This window comes from Artemia sp. Qi Xiang Cuo, chromosome 6, assembly GCF_049724085.1.
Source record: "Artemia sp. Qi Xiang Cuo chromosome 6, ASM4972408v1, whole genome shotgun sequence".
NCBI classification, from domain to species: Eukaryota; Metazoa; Arthropoda; class Branchiopoda; order Anostraca; family Artemiidae; genus Artemia; species Artemia sp. Qi Xiang Cuo.
This window is the reverse complement of record NC_142799.1, coordinates 80,629,763-80,653,995: the sequence shown is the minus strand read 5'-3', so window position 1 is coordinate 80,653,995 and position 24,233 is coordinate 80,629,763. Positions and strand designations below refer to the sequence as shown.

Here is a 24,233-nt window from a genome sequence, read left to right as displayed (position 1 = left end):
TTATTTTGAATATGAGGAAGGCTATTACCAACTTTGAGTCTGCCTCTAATGCTCAGGCAGTCAGGTATCAATTTTGCTACTTTTACTAATTGACTACTACTACTAACTTTAAATAGTGCAGTCATTTTATTCAAAGGTCCCAAAATCAAGAGACGAAACTTCTCAAAAAACAGTAATTTCAGCAATTATGTTTGTGTTGGTCTAATATGTTTTACAACCCTAAACATACCTCTGGAACAATAAATGGGTTTTAGACTAGATTTTGCGGCTCTTGATTTTTATCAATTTCTGATTGATATAATCAAAATTAGAAGAAAAAATTAAGGCTTAGCAACAGAATAAAAAAATAGATTCTTGCTAGCTATTCCCCGCAGTTTATGGGAGACCTCACTCCCTGCAGGTAAGACAGCAGCTGTAAGAAGATATGTTCTTCCGCTTGCTTATTCGTAAAGTTGCTGAAAAATAGTTGTAAACAATTTGTTCGGCTTTGGATTTGCGCTCAGTTCTTTACTTGACAACACTGCAAGGGAAATTCCAGCACGACTTCAATCCTTAACAAAACTATGCACCGGAGAATTTACTGAGTTTACTACTAAAATTTACTATCAGGACGAGTCACTCCTTATTTACAGTTCGTTACCATGAATTGTTTGATTATCAAAGAGTCTGACAGCATTAGTTTGCTTATGAAATAATTGCTTAAAATTCTTTTTAAATTGCTGCAAAGCTGGTGGAAAAATTGTTTTCTTCTTTTTTAAACCTTGGAAATATATACGCAAGCATTTACCGTATATCTCAAACAAGCTATCTGGTACCAAGTAACGAAATTCAGGCCTTTACTTTGCCGTGTAGTTGAGATATTATTTTAGTTTGAATTGTTTTTAATAGTATTGAAGGGTATGAAAAGAGTAGGAAGAGTGAATGAGTTTGGTTTATGATGAAAGATTGTGTGATGCTGCCCAAGCCCCAATAGTGGCTTAATAAAACGTCATACGTTCTTACCATTTCTACGTTTGTTGATAATGCTATTCAAAAAATGTGGTAAGTGCCAATTAAGTATGATGTAATTATTAGTTGAAAACAAAAGTCATCTCATCTCATCTCAGTTAATTAGATTTAAAATAAAACTTCTTGATAATCGACTATATTAGAGAAGATTTTGCTTACCTCAGCACACATTTCTTCACTTTGTGACTGGGTGAATTGCAGGGTCCAACACATATACCGATATCAATTATCTGAAAATAGAATATTCAGTTTTCGTAAATGTTAGTCCTATTCAAACCCTGATAGAATACTTGTCTAAAAACAGTTACTTCTTATAACTTGAAAAACATCAAACTAAATCAAACAAAGAGAGATTATTGTCCTACATTTTGTGTGAAAATGTTTGAACTTACGAAAAAACTGAGGGCTTTGCTAGCGTGCAGCATAATATACTAGCCAGTTTCGTCAACTCTAATACAATAATAACTAATAAAAAAACGAGAATAAAACAAAAAACACAACAAAAGAAAAAAAAGAAAAAAAGACTCCTTAAGCAATATCATTTCCCCAGTACACACCTAGCACTACCCGTTTATTACCCTTCATACCTTTCTCTCTGCCACTCCACATTCCTGCCCTCATCTGCCGCTCACTCAATCATAACAAACTATCCAAAACAACTTCAAGATCGCCTTCTTTCAGCTCCATAGCAAAAAAGCAAATTACCTTTTATTTAATAAATTCTCTTTTACTTTTGTATTAAAAAAAAAAGATGTTCAGCTACCCTGATGTTCATCGGGACCGAATTTCACAGAAAAGTTCCAAGAAGATGTAATCAAAATGTAATCATGAGAACCGCCACTACTAGAAGGATAAAAAAAAATAATAAAACTTGGGACTAAATTATTAGATTATTTAGCTCATTTGTACGGAAATTAAAAGTTCTAGTGCCCTTTTTAAGTGACCAAAAAAATTGGAGGGCAACTTGGCCCCATCCCACGCTCATTTTTTCCCCAAAATCACCCAATCAAAATTGTGAGATAGCCATTTTGTTCAGCATAGTCAAAAATATAATAAATACGTCTTAGAGAGTGACTTAATACCCCGGAGTTCCCTGGGGAAGGGCTGGAGGCTATGAACATTTCCCATTGTTAGCATATAGTTTTGGTTAATGGGAAGTATAAAGCCGTTTTAGGAGGAATTTTTTTATGATGGGGGGGGGGGGTTGGAGGAGGGGGGTTACGGGGGAGGATCCTTCCATGGAGGATTTTCCCTTGGGGGAAGGGAAATTTCTATGAAGGGGCGCCAGATTTCCCAGTATTATTTAAAAACGATCTGAAATAAAATAAAAAACTAGTTTTTTCAATCGAAAGTTAGGAGTAACATTAAAACTTAAAACAAATAGAAATTATTACGTAAAAATGAAGGGACTCTCCTCCTAGTCAATACCTCGCTCTTTTCGCTAAAGTTTTTTTTAAGTAGTTTCAAAAAAGCTATCTATTCTAATTAACCGGCCTTTGTAATTCAGGGGTTTGTGATTGGAACAAAATTCGAACTTTAGCATAAAGCGCAAGGTATCGACTAGGGGGCAAACTCCCTAATATACGTAATAAAACATACGAATATAGAAATTCGTTACGTAAGTTAATTCGTAAGTTACGTCAGAACAAAATTTCGAGAAAGCCATTTAGCCAAAAAAGTAAAATTAATATGCAAATTTCGTTTTAATTATTCATGTACGGTGAGCCAAAATAAAGCTGCATTAATTCAAAAACGTTCAGAAATTAAATGAAAAAAACAAGTTTTTTTTAACTGAAAGTAAGGAGCGACATTAAAACTTAAAACGAACAGAAATTATTCCGTATATGAAAAAGGCTGTCCCCTCCTCAATACCTCGCTCTTTACGCTAAAGTTTGAATCTGTCACATAACTTTATTTTTTAAAACAATAAAAAACTGTAGCGTAAAGAGCGAGGTTTTGACGAGGGACAGCCCCTTTCATATACGGAATAATTTCTTTTCATTTTAAGTTTTAATGTCGCTCCTTACTTTCAGTTAAAAAAAACTTTTTTTTTTATTTAATAAAACTAGGGACCAAAGGTGTTTGACAGCTCAGGCACTTCTCAATTATTAACCTAAGAGTAAAAATTTGGTCGACATATCCTCTACCTTTTCTAAAACCGGACTGTTCTTCTCTTAAAACTTTGTCTACGGCATCTCTCAGTTTAAAAAGTATCATATTACTAAGTAAATTGCTACCTACAGAGACCAGACTAATGGCTCGATAATTACCACACTCACTTGTATCACCTTTCTTATAAAGTGGCTTAACAAAGGTTTTCCTAGAATGAATTGATACTTCACTTATTTCAAAAATCATATTCCTAATCTTTAGTGGCTTATTTCTGACGTCAGAGCTACCATATCTGAGAAACCCATTGACCGCACTATTAGCACCCGGAGGTTTAATATTTTTTAATCCTTTTAGCACTGTCGTTAGTTTTTCCTCGCAAAACCAATCTTCCCTCACATCCAAGGTATCACAAACTTTTTCAGTTTCCCCTATATCTTTACCTGCAACTCAACAAAACAGAAATTGATTAAAAAAACATGTAATAAACTTTTCTTAAGAACTTCTACAACAAAAGAGTTAATCTCTTTGGTTACCTATTTAGTTCTTTAAAGTATGAACTGGTGAATAGATTATTAATTTCAAAGAGGCTAAACTGGGAAAGCAGATTTAGCAGGACAGGGAAAGTTGAGGCAGGAAAACAAATATCCACTAAAATTTTCACTAACGGTTGTGATAGGACTACATCAAATTTTTTTGGTCAGGGAGTGGGGATACAACAGAAAATATTGTTTAGGGGTTAGACCACAGTTCATATAATTATCCAGTAAGCTTATCGCAGATCATTTCTGGTCTTCGTTCTCGGTGCGAACAAAAATCTCTTCCCACTTCTTTCTGCATTAGCGGGTTAGTTTGTTTCCGATTGTTTCCAACAAAGTGCATTATTCGTAATATCGGGTTTCCACTTGTTTCCGATTAGATCACAGTCTGACTTGTCTACCCGTGAAAAGATCTGATGCCGCCTATGTTTCTATCAGCAAAAACGTTCTCTGGAGCACTCGCACCTTGGTCCGGGTTTTTATAATGGGTGAGATAGGAAAAGATCATACTGGATAATTATATAAACTGTGGGTTAGGCTTACCATGAGACTTTCAGTTCGGAGAGGCCGGCTATTGGTTTTACACCTACATTTTTAAGACCAGTTTACTGATCGGGGGGATATTTTTTTAGTTTCTCAGGAAACATAGTCATTTCACCTGAGTGTTTACGCCCTAATTGTGAGTAAGGCAAATATTTTGGGGTTGTTCAACTCCAGGATTGTCCCCTTGGATACACCCCTCAGTGATGGTAACATTAGTGGCAAAGTGACCCTAAATATAAAGATAACTGTGAGGAAACAGTTAATTTGTAAGTCATTCAATAAAAACAAAACCATATTGATCAAATAATAAACAGTACGAACGTATGAAAAGCGTACTAGACAACTAAGTAAAAAAAAGAAAGAAATAATATATTTGGAATTGGAAGAAAAATAAACAAAAGTGGAATAAAAGTCAAAATGGTAAACAGGGGAGGATAGGGTGAGCTTGATACCCTCCCCCCCCCCCAAAAAAAAAGTCAGACACAGAAAGACAGAGATAGAGAAAAGGTATTCCGAACCGACTGTTTAATTTAGAACATTTCGAGAGTTTTCTTTTAATTCTATTCTTTTAGCCAGTTCATATGAAATCAATAAAAACAAAACCAGATAGATCAAATAATAAAAAACAAGAATAAATAAAACGCGCACTAGCCAATTAAGAAATAAAAGAAGAAATAACATAGTTGGTATTGAAAGAAATATAAATAAAAGTGGAATAAAAGTCAAAATGGGAAACAGGAGAGATGAGACCCAGGAGTTTCTTTAAGCATTTTCCTTTGTATCATTGCGTCACTGCGTCATTATGCCTTTTATTGAAAACTATAAGTGTCTTTAGCAGTCCTTGGAGAGAACTAATAAAATTAAACTAAATATTTGATATAGAAAGTACTGATATAGAAAGTACTTTCTAGAGTACTAGAAAGCTGAAAGCACAGCAGTTCAAGATTTAATCTCACTGTAATTTTTATTTATATTTTCAATGTTGTAATTACAAAAGACAACATTTGTAGTATAATTCATTTTCAGTAAAGAGCAAATGACGCAGTAAGCCTTAGACTTTTACAGTTAGGGAGGGGGGCAACTGTCAAACTCATTTTTGTAGTGATTTTTTTCGTCTTAATTGTGATTTGAATATTCAATTTACGTTTTACTCGTTTTAAGATTTATATATTCATTTGTATTAGTACCTGCTGAGTGTTTGTTTGCTATGACTGTTTCTTTAATTTTTGTTCGTTATGGGTTTTATTTTTTCTTTAATAGTAATTTCTGGATCTCTTGAGTTTGAGTTATTATTGAAATTGGTTTCTACTGATCTTGGGTTTAATTCTCCCTGTTTATTTCTCCCTGAAAAACTCCTTATTCGGAAAGTAACTTTATATATAAACAGCGGGCAACTTAAAACTTACAGCACTTGCCCCAGGGGCTGTAGGGGTTACATCATCCCCGAGAGTGTAATTATTTGACTTTACCGACTATTATGATCAAGATGGCTATTCCAAATTTTTGATCATATATCTTTGGAGGGAAGGCACCTAAAAGGTGCCTCAACTTAATACCCTTAGCCGCTTCTTAGATACAAATTTATGCCTCCTTCTGAAAATAAGCATGCTCATAGTGTGTTTTATTGTATTGAGCATCCCTCCCCAAAACTTAGGAGGGTTATGTCATCCATCGGCATAGTTATTTGAGCTTTTGCCTATTTTAAACAAGATGTCTATTTCAAAATTTTGATCAAATATTTTTGGAGGGATTTCAACTATATAGGCATGAGAGGGGGCTGAAGGTCCCCAACTATTTTCCTACATCCCAGCCAGCATGTCCCTGAAAATTTCAGCTCAACAACCTCATCCATTTTTTAAATATTGCAGATCCTCCTTTTTGATAAACTGGATGCACATAATGCCTTTTCATTTAGTATAGCATACTCCTCAAGATTCTTGAAGGTTTCACCTTAATGCCCTTAGCATGTCCAGATACACCCATGATCAAATATTTTCTCTTTTCCTAATCCTTGATCCTGCATGTAAATAATGGGCAAATTGCTTAATTAACAATCCGTGCCAGGGGCTATGGGGGAATGGCATTCCTAATAGCATAGGTATTAGAGCTTTTGACTAGTTTGAACAAAATGATAATTCCGAAATTCCGATCAGTTTTAAGCAGTAAGAGCGCCTAAAAAGAGCAAGCAGGGGGATAGCTGGTTATTCTAAAATCTCTCCTTTCAACATCTTCTCAAGATACCTTGAAATTTTCAACTTAATACCATCAGTCGTCCTTCAGATATTGCTGATATTTTTTTTCACAAATGAAAAGAGAATGAAATGAGAGGGAATGATATTCCCTCTCAACATTTCCTAAAAGTTTCACCTTAATACCCTATGCCTTTTTGGAAACCCAGTATCAAAAATATTCTCTTTTCCCATAAAAATCCTTATATGTTAATAATGTTCAAATTATACAACTTATAGCCCTTGCCCGGAGACTGGGGGTGGTTTATCAACCCTTAAGGCATAGTTATTTACCCTTTGAACTATTTTGAAGAAAATGGCTCTCTAAAAATTTTGAACCGATTCATTTGTGTAAAAGGGCGTAGAGGGGAGATACTTTTCCTTTGATCACCTTTGAACAATAGTGAGGACACTGAAACTTTTTATCATAGGCTGCGTAGTTGCGCTGCCTAAATAAAGAACGACGTTGGCACAATGTATTTTTTTTTTTTTTTGGTTGGTCTTAGACCAAGGCACTTCGTATCGAAGGAGTCGTTGCATAAACTTATAAAAGTGCTCATTTGATTGGTAATTAGAGTGACTTGTGTCCTTTTTAATAGTCGAAAGTGATTGGAAGGCAACTAACACCCCATCTACCCCACAAATTCCCCTATCACAACGAATCAAAATGTTGAGATAGCACTTTTGTTCAGAGTAGTTGATTTCAAGATAGAATTTATGTTTTTGAGGAGGACACTCCCCCACAGCCCTCATGGCAAGGGTTATAAGTTATACCCTGGGGGCATATAAAGTTTTTATAGAAAGTGTTGTCGTAGAAACTTCAAAAAAGGCTCGTTTGATTGGAAATTCAAAGGGCTAGAGCCCTTTTTAATAGTCGAAAGTGATTGGAGGGCAACTAATCCCCCTCTCACGCCTACCTTTTGCCCAAACACATCCAATCTAAATTTTTTGATAGCCATTTTGTTCAACGTACTTAAAAGTTCTAGGAATTAGGTCTTTGAGGATGATAACCCCCCTCAGAGCCCTCGGGGTAAGGGTTGTAAGTTATGCCCTGGGGGCATAAAAGGTTTTTATTGTATAAACTTAAAAAACGGCTCATTCGATTGGAAACTAGAAGGGATTGTGCCCTTTTTAATAGTCGAAAGTGATTGGAGGATAACTAACACCCCTCTCACACCAACTATTCCCCAAAACACATTCAATCAAAATTTTGAGACAGTCATTTTGTTCGACGTATTTAAAAAGTCTAGAAATTATGTTTGGAGGAAGACACTCCCCCCACAGCCCTCAGGGCACGGGTTGTAAGTTATGCCCTTGGGATATATAAGGTGTTTTATTATAGAAAGTGTTATCGTAGAAACTTCAAAAAGGATTCATTCGATTGGAAATTGAAACGGCTAGTGCCTTTTTAATAGTCAAAAATGATTGGATGGCAAGTTACCCCCCTCTCACGCCCACCCCAAACACATCCAATCAAAATTTTGAGATAGCCAGTTTGTTCAACGTAGTTGAAAGATCCGGAAAATATGTCTTTGAGGATGACAATCCCCTCACAGCTCTGAGGTCAAGGGTTGCAAGTTATGCCCTGGGGTATATAAGGTTTTCATAGAAAGCATTGTCGTAGAAACTTCAAAAAGGGCTCATTCGATTAGAGATTGAAAGGGCTAGTGCCCTTTCTAATAGTTGGAAGTGATTTGAGGGCAACTAACCCTCCTCTGACGCCCACCATTTCCCTAAACACATCCAATCAAAATTTAGATATAGCAGTTTTCTTCAACGTAGTTGAAAGTTCTGGAAATTAGGTCTTTGAGGATGACAACCCCCCCAGCCTTCTGGGAAAGGGTTGTAAGTTATGCCCTGGGGATATATAAGGTCTTTATTGAAAGCGGCGTCTTAGAAACTTCAAAAGAGCTCATTCGATTGGAAATTAAAACGGCTAGTGCCTTTTTTAATAGTTGAAAGTGATTGGAGAGCAACTAACGCCCCTCTCACACCCACCATTTCCCCAAAAACATCCAGTCATAATTTTGAGATAACCCTTTGTTTAACGTAGTTGAGTGTTCTGGAAATTTGGTCTTTGAGGATGACAACCCCTTCATAGCCCTCAGGGCAAAGGTTGTAAGTCATGTCCTGGGGGCATATAAGGTTTTTATAGAAAGTATTGTCGTAGAAACTTCAAAAAAGGGCTCATCCGATTGGAAATTGAAACGGCTAGTGCCCTTTCTAATAGTCGAAAGAGATTGGAGGGCAACTAACCCTCCTCTCACACCCACCATTTCCCCAAACACATCCAGTCATAATTTTGAGATAACCCTTTGTTTAACGTAGTTGAGTGTTCTGGAAATTAGGTCCTTGAGGATGACACCCCCCCCCCCGCCCTCTTGGCAAGGGTTGTAAGTTATGCCCTGGGGGTATATAAGGTCTTTATTGAAAGCGTTGTCGTAGAAACTTCAAAAGGGATCATTCGATTGGAAATAAAACGGCTAGTGCCTTTGTTAATAGTTGAAAGTGATTGGAGAGCAACTAACGCCCCTCTCACACCCACCATTTCCCCAAAAACATCCAGTCATAATTTTGAGATAGCCATTTGTTTAACGTAGTTGAAACTTCTGGAATTAGGTCCTTGAGGATGACAACCCCCTGACTTGAGGATGACACAGCCCTCAGGACAAGGGTTGTAATTTATGCCCTTGGGGCATATAAGGTGTTTATAAAAATGGTTGTCGTAGAAACTCAAAAAGGGCGCATTCGATTGAAAATTGAAGCGCCCAGAGCCATTTTCAATATTCAAAAGTGATTGGAAGGCTTGACATTTTAATAGTAAAGATTGATGTGGGTACAATGTATTATTATTTTTTTTCCTTTTTTTGTTTAGAACATGGCCCTTCGTACCGAAGGAGTTGTCTTAGGAACTTCGAAATTGGCTCACTCGATTGAAAATAGAAAGGGCTAAAAAAGGGCTAATAGTCGAAAGTGATTGGAACGCAACTAGTCCCCCTCCCACACCCACCCTCTCATTTGCCTATTATGTTTAAAAACTAAATTTCGCCTTAAGATTAAATCAAAATGCACTGTGTTAATGCTAATTTCCAATAAGGCATCTCAGCAGTATCTCAAGAACGACTGAGGGTATTACGTTCAAACTTTCGGTTCTACTTCTGCTCTTAAAATTTAACCAATTCAAACTAGCGTAAGTGTATCCAAGCTATCAAAGAAAGTTAACAGATTTGTTTTTGCGAACTATTTGTGTCCAAATTTTTGAAAGGGTGTATGTTGTTAAAAATTGCTGAAAAGTATTATCCAGTATGCAAATAGCAGGCCAAAGTACAAAGTCTTAAAAAAACAAAAATATATAAAGAATTATTTTCTTCTTCCCTGAAAAGACTATGTCAATATAAAACGAACAGAAATTATTTAAAAAACTTTTTCCACAAAATAAGTTTTTCAAAGAAAAGTAAAGAACCCCATTAAACCAAAAATGAGCAATATAAAATCACATCATCTACCAACCGGAAAACTACCACAAGTCAGCATCGATAATAAATGAAACCCAAAACCAGCAGAAATTACAATAAATAACCAAGTCAAACTCAAAACGAGCAGAAATTAACATGAGTAGGGCTCAAAACCCCTATGCCTTCCCAAGGCCAGAACAAAATTTGCACTTTACTGAAAAAAAAAATACAAATGAATGTGCATTGTCATTTTAATATACATATACTGATATTTAGTAATCAAAATTTTAATATTATTTGATTTATTACAGTTATAAAAGTAAAAACATTTATATTTTTTCTGTAAAGTGTAAATTACGTTCTGGCCTTAGTATGGCATAGGGGTTTTGAGCCCTACTCATGTTAATTTCTGCTCGTTTTGCTCATTTGGGGGGAAAGGGCTGTTTATCCTCTTATCACTTTAAACTCTTAAAAAGCGCACTAGAACTTTCGATTTCCAATAGAAGGAGTACCCTTCAAAGTTTACAGGATCACCCCTTCCATAAATACCTTATATGCTAACAATTGGCATCTAGAGTAACTAAAAACCATTGCTCCGAGGGTTTGTAGGGGGGATCAGACAGGAACCATAGTTAAATGACCATCGGACTAATTTAAATAAAATGGCGATCTCAATTTTTATCTGAAGCTTTTGGGTCAAAATAGACTTTGAGGGAGGGGGATGGCTGCCCTGCGATCAGTTTTAGTTCTTAAAAAGAAAACTAGAACTTTCGACTCCAAATTGAATAAACCTCCTCCAAATTTTATACGACCACCTCATCTATAAAAACCATATTTGTTAACAATCGGCAACTTGCATAACTTAAAACCCTTGCCCTGCGTGCTTTGGGGTTTCTCTTCAACCCTGAAGGCATAGTTTTTTTTTATCTTTGGGGTATTTTGACCAAAATGGATATCTCCAAATTTTGATCGAATGCAATTTGGGAAAACAGGGCTGGGGGGGAGGTTAGTTGTAATCCGATCACTTTTAATTCTTAAATAGGGCACTAGAACTTCTGATTTTCAGTCGAATGAGCCTCCCTCCGAAGTTAAGCCGACCACCCTTTCAATATACAGTGCCTCTGGGAAAAAAAATAATCAAATATTGAAGCCAACTCTATAGTGTTGCCTCTTTTATTTAACATTAAAGATACTAGCAAGTAATTAAGAGCTACGACTAAATCTCATCCCTCATTCCCCCTGAAATCTTCAGATCCAGGTGATTCTTTAACCATTTTCGGATAATTTGCTAATTTGCTAACCCCATCCTGCTTTAATACTCCACCTCATCCCTCCCATAAAAAAACAATTTCAGGCTTATGTTCCTAAATTTTTGATTTTTACTTTTTTAGATCAATCCGTGTCAGCTCAGTGGTTATGAAGTTGCTATTAAATTTTTTAATCTGAAGGCAATAATTTACCATTTTTTAATTGAAAAATAATAAAAACACAAAATTACCACCTCAAACTCTAATGTAGAACAAGCATATTCTCATCCACCTTAATTTAGCACAACCATGTTTTGATTACTTTGACTTACCTTAAGTTCGGGCTTCACAACGTCACTTTCAGTATCTACATCACTGTAATCATAGATATTCTCAAGCTTAGAAGCTCTGTAGCAGGAAGATTTGCAGCCACATTCTTCAATGAGCTCAACACATTGGATACCATTTGGTCCTTCTATCGAAAGGGTTGTGTTTTTTGTTGGGACGCACGTAGAATCTATGAAAAAAAAAACTCGATTGCTAAACCATATTCTCCATAATAATTTTCAAAAGAGAAAGGGATTTTCTTAATTTTTTGAAAAATATTTCATTATCAAGAATAAAAGTCATAGATTTTTGTTTTTAAGTTATTCGTGCTTTTTAAATTATTCTTTTTGAATTATCCTTTATCAAGGGTATAAAACAAGGAAATTCTTTTCTTTGGTTCTCCGATATTTTGGTTCGGATAATTTTTTCATATTCTCCGATAATAATTTTCAAATGAGAAAGCAATTTTCTTGATTTTTTAAAAATCAAGAAAATCGCTTGGTTCTATTTTTGATAGTATATACTAAAAATGTAGTATCAAAAATAGAAGTTTGGTAAGAACTTGCGTCAAAATACTTCCTTTCAATGCTGAATTAAAATTATTAAAACACATTAAGTTTACAATTAGCTATCAAAAGCTATGAAAAAGTGATGACAGTGGTCAAGCACGGCTCTAAAGCGTGGGCGCTCCAAAAAACAGAGGAGGATTTGATAGATGTTTTAATTTTTTTTTATATTCTCCGATAATAATAATTTTCAAAAGAGAAAACAATTTTCTTGATTTTTTAAAAATATTCAATTATCAAGAATAAAAGTCATGGATTTTTGTTTATAAGTTATTCGTGCCTTTTAAACTACCCTTTTTGAATTATTCTTTATCAAGGGTATAAACCATGGAAAACTTTTCGAATAATGTAACTTTCTGAAAAACTATGAAAACAGTTACTCGAATTTCGGTTCAGGGTTTCATATTTTTCCTAGTATAGTGCTTGATATAAATAAACTAGAATAGAATTTGTCGTTGCTTAACACCAGTTAATATTTATTCTTTTTTTGTCGAGTTTTCCAACTACATTGAGAAAAATATAATATCAAAAATAGAAGTTTCGTAAGAACTTGCGTCAAAATACTTCCTTTCAATGCTGACTTCAATGCTGAATTATTAAAACACATTAAGTTTACAGTTAGCTATCAAAAGCTATGAAAAGGAGATGACAGTGGTCAAATACGGCTCTAAAGCGTGGGTGCTCCAAAAAACAGAGGAGGATTTGATAGATATTTTCCAGGAAGATTGCCTACGGATTGCTTTGGGTACCCGACTGACTGACAGTATCTCTAGCAGTAAGCTGTATGAAAAATATGGTTCAATCCCGTTTTCTAGGGCTATAATGAAAGAAAGGTTGAGGTGGCTAGGGCACGTTTTGCGGATGAAGGATGACAGATTGCCAAAGATTGTCCTTGTCGGCCAACCGTATATGGCCAAACCAAATAAAAAGTTTGCCTAGAAACTGGTGGCTAGATGTCGTGAGAAAAAATTTAAGGGAAAAGGGAACTTCTTCGGAGGGCTGTAAAGAGGGAGGCTTTGAATTGACTGGGAATAAGGAAGAGCGGGCGTAGCCGTTTTAGCCTCAGGAAGTTTATTACTGCAGTGAGTTAGTAGTAGTATCAAAAGCTATTGATTTAAGAAAATAAGTATAGTCGTAGAAAAAAGGGAAAACAGCCTCGAAAGGGGGGTAGCCTTAATGAAAGTCGAGATGAAAAACACTGAATTCTGTATTGTTCTGGAAAGGATAGTTCAGAGTGCTTACTCTAATCATAGTTAATATTAAAGAAACGTTTTCTAAAAAAAGAAGTTTTGCCAAGAAAAGTAGAGCCCTATTTAAACCTCCAAGGAGAGTAAATACAATTGTATAATACAATAACCTTAAAAAGAACATATGCTGATATTGATAAATAAATTAAACCAAGATTGAACAAAAACTAAAGTGTATAATTACTGAAAATACAAAAAAGTACGGCAATGGATAAATAGGTGAATCCTAAAACAAACAACATCTAAAATAAATAATCCACCCAAATTCAAAACAAAAGAAAATATCACAAATAAGAGTAGAACTATCATCCCATTTGTTGGCCTTCTTTTGCGCCCCAAAAAACATTGTCCCAACAAAATCAGTCCTTAACCCCCCCCCCCTCCATCCCCCCAAAAAATGTGTGGTCTTCTTAACCTAGGAAACTGTTTTTTAAAGTTTCAAGCCAATTAGCAAAAAAGTATCTTGTCCTTTTTGTTTCCATTTTCAGAACGAGACCACCCTACCCCCCCCCCAAACAAAAATTGATTTTACAATAGGGTTAACTTGCCATATGATCTGAGGGCTTTAAATTTCAATTTTTTTTGAAAAGAGTGAGTTTGTATGTCCTTTTTACACGTGTTTTGAGAGAATAATGTTTTTTTCAATTTATTCTTCTGCATTGGAATCACTCCCAAGAACTTAATGATGGAAGTTTTGAGCTGATTATAAAAAATTCTTTTCAGGTCCTATTTTAGAAGGATCACGCCCCCAAACCAAATGTGTTTGTTACTAGGCTCCTTTAGGTCTGAAAATTAACCTCCAAAAGATTAAAAAATGTCAGAGACAATAAGTCTTTTGGGCCATTTTCGGCCCCCTTAATACCCCCTGCCAAACAAAAATATGCAAGGTCTTTAGCCTTTAGGCAAGGGCATATTGAAAGTTTGAAAAGCCAATCAAAAAGGTTTATTCCTTTTTTTGGCCACAGTTTTGAGGAAGTCCCATACCACAAAAATAAAATTCATCCTGTAAATTTGGGTCGGCTCGGCCATGAGCATACGGTTTTAAGCTTCAAGCTGTTCAGTGAAAGGAAGGTTGTTTGATCTTTTCAGGGCCCTATTTTTTTCATTTTTTGTGACTTGGGGTCATCTTGACCTTTGCTGTCAGATATAAGTTTCAAGCCGATTGAAAAAAAAATACTGGTGCGAGTTTTCGTGGGTCCTTGTCCCAAACATAATTTTTTTTTTTTTGCATGAGGCTTTTCTTGGCCTAGGTACTTGGGGGGTGTGAGTCTCAAGCCATTCAAAGCAAAAAAATTTGACACTTCTCCTCGGTTAGCCTTGACCGTGCATTGGGATCCTTCTGAACCAAGGATTTATTTATATAGGTTTTGAGCCATTCAGAATATTTTTGCCTTTCTTGGGTCCTATTTCTAAGGCGGTTGTTCCCCTAAACTAATGTTTCTTACAGGCACCTATTGACTCACCGATTGACTCAAGGAATTTCCAAACTTATCAAGGACAATAGGTTTTTGACAAACTGTTTTTGACATTCCCAGGCAACGAATTTTGAAAGTTTAATGAAATCAGAAGAGAATTTGAAGTTTTCAAGGCCTTATTTTTTGGATCCATTATAGCAACTAAGAAAGTAGATTTACTTCTTTTCTGGTTTATTTTGAGGAAGACCAGATTATCTTTTTAATTTAATTTCATATATTTGTTTCTCTATGGCCTAAGGACTTAAGGATATAGGTTTCAGGGCAATTTAAAAAAATATTTTGGCCCTTTTTGGGATCCCATTTTTGGTAGATCCATGCCCCAAACTAGAATTATTTCTGTATATCAGGGTCCCCTTAGACCCTAACGGCACTAAGTTTCAAACTATTTATAAAAAACTTTAGCCCTTTATTGGCCTTTTGGAAGCCTAGTTTTCAACGTAATATTTTATTGTTTTTCCTTTTGCACTCTTGTGCCGTTATTCCAAGTCGGTAATTATAATACCTACTTGGGAGCCTACTGGGAGCCTACTGAGAGCCTATTAGGACCCAATGTTAAAAAACAGCTTTTTGATCATTTTTTGTACCCCATTTCCCGGTCTTCAAAGCCTCTCCAAAAACGGTTTACGCATAAGTTTCATCTTGATAGAAAGACTAGCAGCTGTAAGTTTCAAACGGATCATAGGGAAAAAGTATTTTGTCCTAATTTCGGCCCCAAACACCCTCCATACCCCCGAAAAATGCGTGTTCCTCTCTGCCCAAGGAACAACCCCTAAAATCTTTGAGCCAATGGGACTTTCAAGATCAAACATTTCCACTTTCTTCAAAATGAAACACATCTGTAAAGAATTGGAAACTTTCAAAATTCACGGCCCTTGCCTTAGGGACTGTGAGGTTTTATTATTCACTGAGGAATGCTACCTGAAACCTTCGACTATTTTATACAAAATTTTAGTCTAAAAGTTTGGATTCGATATCATGGAGGCCTACGGACAGGTAGCAAAAAAGGTGCACGCGGGGGGGGGGATGTTTGCCCTCTAGTTACTTTTTATCTTGAAAAGGGTACTGAAATCTAATCATAAATTTTAAGACACCCAATTATACGAAGCGAACATAAAAAGAAATAAAAATAAATGATTTTTTTTTTCTCTAAGGGAGAAATAAACTTTAAAGAAATAACATAAAAAGAAATAAATATTCGAATAAACCCAACAATCATCGAATACTGATAAAGTGATCATTCAAATGTTATTAAAGGACAGGAGCCCTTTAGAGTAATAAAAAATATATATATAAATAAAATATACTGCCACAGCCACGTGCTAATTTTTGCTATATTTTAACACAAATGTTGGCTTGACTCAGGCGAAAATGCTTTGAGGTGAAGTTTAGAAAACACCCAGCTAATTTAGAAAAATGAATACGCTTTTCATGTTGTCTCCCAGGTTACGAGTTTATACTTTGACTGTATATCGAAGCATTTTATTTTGATATAATAAGAGAAATGCTACCAGTTAAAATTACTGAAAATAAAGTTCTTCGTAGGAATTTCTACCCATTCCTCCCCAAAAAAAATTACTGACGAGGTTCATAACGCCCCGCCTCATCTTTTTATTCTCTGTGTCGGCACACATGTGAATAAAATATTTTATGCTACATAAAAAAAAGAGGTTGCTCTAAAAGCAAGAGCAACATTACCCCTCCTCCATCAGCAACAATAATAAAGGCGTAGTTAGAAATATTACCGAGGATAAAGAGGGACTAGAAAATAGATATCAAATTCTACCTGTAGCATCTTTATTCAGGCTCAGTCTAAATGAAGGGAGATGAGAGATTGTTTCATACCCCTTCCCTCCATGCGTATTCCTATATTTATCTAAAGGCTCAGGAGATTAGGGCATTAAAATTCTCTCCGTTAGGTATTTCCCCCCCCCCCAAGCCCAGCCTACAAAATGACCCATGACGCATTCTTCATAATAGTTGACGCTTTTTCGGGGAACGTTTTTGTTGAGAAAAAAAAATGCACTATCCTATTTATAATGGTGACTAGACCACCCCCTCCCTAGGCTTGTGACTCTTTGCACTAAAATTTTAAATTATCATAGATATTTTTCAGGCTCTCTACAAAGCAAAAGTTGAACTTCAGTGTAAAGAATGGGGCGTTTGGCTTGGGGGGAGGGGTTGTTAAATAACAAAGAAAAGGAGAAGCAAAAGAATACCTTCTGAACACATTGCATCTTCTTGGCATGTTCCTACGTTGACAAATTGTTCGAAAGGGGTGCCGGAGAAGAAGAGAACAGGTTTATCCACAACTCCACAGTCTGACAAACTCTTCTTACATTCACAAGATTCTATGATAGGGACATCTAAAGCCCCATCAACTGTGTAGTAACGCTCAAGCTTTGTATAAGAAGGACTACAAGTAGACCCAAGAAGGCAACTGTTAAATACATCATTTTTCCGCAGACTCAAAAACAGCTGAAAGTAAAATAATAAAAAGGTATTTTTTTTTCGCTGATTTCCAATTATATGAATGATAAATGTCGAAGCCTAGTCAGGGTTGTCCCCTTTAGCCCAAAAGTGCTATTTTAGATCTATGTCATTATATTTGGCACTGTAGCACGTGCTCAGAGTTGTCACCTGTAGCACGAAAGTGCTATTTTAGCACTATGACAGTTAACTTTTTGAGTGTACCGAAAATAGCTGAGTAGCTATCAAGTTTGGGCAATCACAGCACTTAAGGAACTGACCGTGGTGAAACTCCGAGCCAAGTATAAAAAAAAATATAAAACCCTTCAAATTTGAGTAGAACTTTACGAAACTTGGAAATAATATGATGCTTGTCCAGTGACAAGAAATGGCTTCCTTTCCCCCTACATAAGACTAAATGTATACCTTTAAGGATTTAACTTTAAGGACAGGCTAAAAAAAAGCATTAATACCCTTTCAACATAGATAGGCCATAGATTGACTATGCAAATACTTGATTAATTTTAGAAAATGGATTAAGTTCTTTTATAAGATCTAAATAAATGTTATTTGAGGCTTAAAGAGGAAAAAACAGGTGGCCTACGGTAGAAAAGAATGAAGACAAATATGCTAAAATTAAAATAGAGGTCAACCCAGCTAAAATTAGCTAAATTAACACAAATAATTTTGTGGAGATTATTTAGAGACATATATTACCTATACATCCTCAGCATCACAATGTAAAAATGGCAAATAAAAGGGGGAGAAAAGAAGGAAGATATTGTGCTCGAATAAAAATTATAATACTGTCAATAAGAATTAGTACTTGCTTTAAAGTTAAAAAAAATTGACTTTTTCAATAATCTATATATAAGGAAGAAAAATATTTGAAGATATGTATTAACAGAAAAATCTATTTGCATTAGAAATTACAAAAAAAAACTGTTGGCATAACCTATAATTTTAAGGTAATTCTAAGTCACTTAATGTCATGTTATAAAGATATAAATAGTCGGGAACCTCAGTGAAAAGAAGAACGAAAAAAAGGAAGGAAGAGAAAGGGTAAAGAAGGAATAACGAGAAGGAAAAAAAAAGATAATTTTCTTAAAATTTGCTCGTTTAATCATAGTTTCTCGGCATAATTGAAAAATATGAATTTATCCATGTAATTCAAAAATAAGATTCATTTTTATTTAATTAATCACTGTAATTAATATTAGTACTATCCAGCGCTCTACTTTCTTTTACTACTAAATCCTACCTATTATGCGAAAGTAGATCTAATATTTGCATCACTTAATGCATGGTACTTAAAGCTGATATGATCCTATAAGTCATACAAGTAAACTAGCAAGTTTGGGGTGATCAAAGTTAATCATTGTGCTTCTTACCTCAATTGGGTTAATCCCAGAGTCAGTTTCCTTTAAAAGAAGTTCAAACTCTTTTTTCTTTATCTTTGGGGCTTTTTTAGCACAGCTCTGCCGACAAATCCCGACATCCACTTCAATATCTTCTCCCTCTGAACCTAGAAGAGCTGCTACGTAATATTTTTACCTAGTATGTAGTACGACAGGCGCACACAAGGGAGTATTTTTTTGGGGGGGTGGGGCAATGATAAAAACAAATTTCTTTGAAAAATTGAATAAGAAAATTTAGGACATGTAGCACGGTGTCTTATTAAGCATTTTATTAACACAATTAAGCTCCTCCTATATTTTTGATTGTAATATAATTATTGCCATTGAGTTTTTTATTATAAGTACTATTTCAATTATTTTTTCTAATTTCAATAATGTTAATTTTAAATTATTTTAATATGAAATTAATGTGCAGTTACTATATAATCAAATGTTCAAACTTTTGGGGCTACTTAAAATTTAACCAAATCAAAATAGCGTAAGTGTATCCAAGCTATCAAAGAAAGTAAATTTTTTTGCGAATGGTATGAAGTTTTCCATTTCAGGTCAACTAGAGGAGGTATGAAACTAAACTAAACACTAATATTTGTGACCAGATTTTTAAAAGGGTGTATATTGTTAAAAATTGCTTAAAACTTTTCTCCAGCATACAAATAGCAGGCCAAACTATAAATTCTTAAAAAAACGAAAATATTTGAAGTATTATTTTCTTTTTCTCCGTAAAGACTATGTCAATCTAAAATAAATTTAAATTAATTAAAAAAAAAATTCCACAAAATTAATTTTTCAAAGGAAAATAAAGAGCTACATTAAATATGAAATGAGCAAAATTAAAATCAAATAATCTACCAAGTATGAAACTACCACAAATCAGCATCGATAAATAACCCCTATGTCTACTCAAGGCCGAAAAATAATTTGCACTTTACTGAAAAAAATACAAATGAATGTGCATTGTCAGTCTAACATACATATACTGATATTTAGTAATCAAAATGTCAATATTATTTGATTTATTAATGTTATAAAAGTAAAAACATTTACATTTTCTTCAGGAAAGTGCAAATTTTGTTCTGGCCTTCGGAAGGCATAGGGGTTTTGAGCCCAGCTTATGCTAATTTCTGCTCGTTTTGAGTTTGACTCGGTTATTTATTGTAATTTCTGTTCCTTTTGGGTTTCATTTATTTATCGATGCTGATTTGCGGTAGTTTCACGCTTGGTAGATTATTTGATTTTTTTCTTCCTCATTTTTTTTTTAATGGAGTTCTTTACTTTCCTTTGAAAAACTTATTTTGTGGAAACAGTTTGTTTTAATTAATGTTATAAATAAAAAGGTTCCAGCATTATTGTTAACACCCAGGATCGTATCCAGGATTGTTGTCCGGGGGGTGGGCGTTTTACAAAAAAAAATTTCTCATGGACCTGCTTTCACATATATTACGTGTATTTTTGCTACTTTTGTACGATACAAACACAAATATCGAGGGGAGAAGGTTGGTTCAAACGGTGCAATCCCCTCCACTGGATGTGGCAATGGTGACACCGCTTACTTTTATTTAAAACTTACAAGCTTATATTGACCTTTAAAAATAATGGATGACAAAACTAAATTTTTTTTTAAATAAAAAGGAATTTTCATTACCTTTTCCTATAAGCAGGGTCTGTTTCATTCTTTTGCAGCAAACATTACGAATTTGTTCTTCATCCCCCTCCACTTCATCAAGGCTTTCCGTCAAACGAGGACGTAATCGCCAAGGGGCTGAAAAGAGAAACAGCTTTAAGTCATTTAAAGACACAATCAATTTAATAGGATCGGAGGCATAAATTGCTATTGGGCAGATGAATGGAATAAAAGCAGCAGAGACTTTGCTTTGTTCCCTTCAAAATCTGATTCTCAATCCCCCAGATTTCTGTTTGATCCCTTCAACTATTTTAAGCACAAATAATTCTTATGATTATATTTTTTATTGCGAATAAATAATTTTTTAATTAATTTTAAAAAAGCCTGCCAAAAAAGAAGTTTTTCAATGAAAATTAAAGAGAAATATTAAAATTTAAGTAATCAAGTGGTAAGTCTTCAATTGTGGTTCTGAGGCGAGAAAATTGGTCAAATTTTTGAACAAGGAGGTAACACCCCCAAAGAGTCAAGCGATCTTATTCAAAATTACAATGGTGTTCTTGTTTCGATCCGATGCCATTTTTAGGGGGTGTCAGGCTATTTTTTGTTTAGCACGGATCATGTTCGGGCTTTACTAGGCTGCTGCTACCGTTGCAACTATGATATATTATACACAGCAAAAAGCCTTCAGCTTTTTCTTAGCAGGACTAGTAAAGGACGAACTACCTTGTAATCGTTACCCAGGGCAACCTTTAAGCATCACGTCAATCTTCATTAAATATAAGAGTATAGGCCTACAGTTTTTTTGTCAAAAAATTGATTTTATTTTAAATATTGTGATTTGTTAATTACAAAAGCAAGTAGATGTAGTAATTTCCTTTAACTTGAGCCCTTAAACAGCTTATATAATGTTCAAGTGCCCCTGTAGCAGCGGCAAAAAAAGAACTTCTTATGCAAACAAGGTATTTTCCCTGTTCTTCAAGCCAAGGAACTGTAATTTTCTTTTTATCGTTTTATTGTTTTTTATTGTTTTAAACAATAGAGTTGTGAGAAAGAGTCGAACTTCAGCGTAAAGAGCGAGGCGATGAAGTGGAGACAGCCCCTTTCATATACGGAATAATTTCTGTTCGTTCTAAGTTTTGATGTTGCTCCTTACTTTCAGTTAAAAAGACTTGTTTTTTTATTTAATTTCTGAACGTTTTTAAGTTAATGCAGGTTTTGATTTTGGCTCACTATACATGAGTAATTAACACAAAATTTTCATATTAATTTTGCTTTTTTGGCTAAATGGCTTTCTCGAAAGTTGCTTAATTTTATTTACGAACATTTTTATTAGTAATAAATATACGTAACTTACGAATTAACTTACGTAACGAACTTCTATATTACGTAAGAACTTCTTACGTAACGAACCAAATTAGGTCATTACTAGAAAGTGTGGGAATGGCTTACTTATGGAATGACGGTCTTGGTTCCCCTGATCTACCAACAAATTTAGTAAGCCAGGTACGATTTATCTTAGAGGGTCAAGAAATTCAGTATTGGCAAGGGCTGGTTTTAAATTCTGCTACATTGAATCATTATAATCAGGTTAAACCTAGTTTTGGAGAGGAAATTTATTTTAAATTCAATTTACCGGCTATGATTTTATGTCGATGGATTCAGCTTAGGGCGAATTGCCTTCCAATCCAGAGTAGACAAATAGTGTTCGACAGGGGGATAGTACATCCTGATGGTCGGTATGTGTGTCCTCTTTGTAGGGATGAGGACGAAGATTTGGACCATTTTCTCCGAAAGTGCCAGGTGCTCTCTGATTTAAGGGAAAATTACTTCAATGGGATTGTTTTGCTGCTTCCAAATATCTTACAAAGTAGTAATCCAACCACAATATTTCGTATTGGTGCGTACATAGAGAAGGGATTAAAAAGAAGGAAATGTTTTCACAATTAATTATTATTAATTATATGGAATTAAAGTTATTTTTTTTTTGTATTTTACCAGAAGGTATTTTTCGCTATGTATTAATGTTAATGTGTGTTTGTAATTTGCTCTGTTGTAATTTTTCTATTTTCATATTTTTTTTGTGTATATGGCTCTTGGGCTTTTTGAAATACACGATCTATCTATCTATCTATCTATCTATATTTTCATTACGTATATTAGGAGGGTTCGTTCCCCTAGTTAACAAATCGCTCTGTACGCTTAAGTTCAGATTTTTTTTCAATTCTTTAAGAATGACCCCTTAATCACAAAGGCCGTTAATTAGAATAAATAGCTCTTACGAAAGTACTAAATCAACTCTAGCGTTAAAGAGCGAGGTATTGACTTGGGGGCGAACCCAATCATATACGTAATAGTTTCTGTTCGTTTTAAGTTTTGATGTTGAAAAGTTTTCAGTTGAAAAGTTTTTCAGTTGAAAGCTTTCTGATCGTTTTTTTTTTATAACGCTGGGAAATCCGGCGCCACCGTTATAGCAATGTCCCTTCCCCAATGAAAACTTCCTCCATAGAAAGATCCTCCCACGTAACCCCCGATCCCTCCCCATTCCCCACTACCAGAAAAAATCCCCCCTGAAAATGTCTGTATACTTCTCAATAACCAATGCTATATGTTAACATTGGGCAAAGTTCATAGCTTGCAAACCTTCCCCCGGGGAATGTGGGGGATTAAGTCATCTCAAATACATAATTATTATATTTTTGACCATGCTGAACAAAATGGCTATCTCAAAATTTTGATCGGGTGATATTGCGAAAAAATGACCATGGAGGCATATAAGGTTTTGATTGAATGCTTTGTCGTGGAAGCTTGAAAAGGGGCTCATTCTATTGGAAATTCAAAGGGCTAGTGCCCTTTTTAATAGTCAAAAGTGATAGGACGGCAAATAAACCCCCTCTCACGCCCACCGTCTCCTCAAACACATCTAATAAAAATTTTGAGATATCCATTTTGTTCAACTTAGTTGATAGTTCTGGAAATTAAGTCTTTGAGGATGACAAACCCCCACAGCCCTTAGGGCAAGGGTTGTAAGTTATGCTCTGGGGCCATATAAGATTTTTATCGATAGCGTTGTCGTAGAAACTTCAAAAAGGACAAATTCAATTGGAATTTGAAAGGGCTAGTGTCCTTTTTCAAAGTTAAAAGTGATTGGATGGCAACTAACCCCCCTCCCACATCCACCATTTCCCCAAACACATCCAGCCAATATTTTGAGATAGCCATTTTTTTCAACGTAGTTAAAAATTTTGGAAATTAGGTCTTTGAAGATGACACCTTCCCCTCAGGGTAAGAGTTGTAAGTTATTCCCTGGGGAATATAAGGTTTTTATAAAAAGCGTTGTTGTAGAAACTTCAAAAAGGGCCCTCTGGATTCGAAATTGAAAGGGCCCGTACCCTTTTTAGCAGTCGAAAACGATTGAAGGGCAACTAAACCCCCTCTCACACTCACCATTTTCCCAAACACATTGAATCAAAATTTTTAGATGGTCATTTTGTTTAACGTTATTTTAAAGTTCTTGAAATTAGGTCTTGGAAGATGACAACCCCCCCCCCCGTCAGGGCCAGGGTTGTAAGTTATATCCTGGGGGTGCGTAAGGTTGTTATGATAAGGTTTAATATTTGTATGCTACCACTGCTATTACAATTACCGCTAGTCTCCGGCGTCACACCTGTAAGAGAATATCGACGCAATCAATGTTGACTAGAAATCCTTGCTTTTTGATCAGTCTTCCTCAAATCCCATTTTATTTACAGAATATTCTACCTATTCATTATACAGAAACTTTGCAAGAGCAAGGGTTGTCAGTTATGCCCTGGGGGCATATAAGGCTTTTTATAGAAAGCTCTGATGTAGGAACTTCAAAAAGGGCTCATTCGATTGGAAATTGAAAGGGCTAGTGCCCTTTTTAATAGTCGAAAGTGATTGAAGGACAACTGCCCCCCCCCTCTCTCTCACCCCCACCATTTCCCCCAACACATCCAATCAAAG

At 35.1% G+C, this 24,233-nt stretch overlaps 1 protein-coding gene across 1 annotated transcript in view; it reads right to left on the bottom strand.

The window, feature by feature from the left end:
* Positions 1-24,233, bottom strand: part of LOC148951648 (uncharacterized) — an 87,986-nt gene that overhangs the window by 18,364 nt on the left and 45,389 nt on the right. The window contains exons 2-6 of the mRNA XM_089090408.1: positions 20,271-20,387; positions 18,602-18,735; positions 16,961-17,219; positions 11,462-11,646; positions 1,168-1,238 (exon numbers count right to left, since the gene is read on the bottom strand). Coding sequence (XP_088946534.1) covers positions 1,168-1,238; positions 11,462-11,646; positions 16,961-17,219; positions 18,602-18,735; positions 20,271-20,387 — 766 coding nt within the window. The remainder of the gene's footprint in view (positions 1-1,167; positions 1,239-11,461; positions 11,647-16,960; positions 17,220-18,601; positions 18,736-20,270; positions 20,388-24,233) is intronic.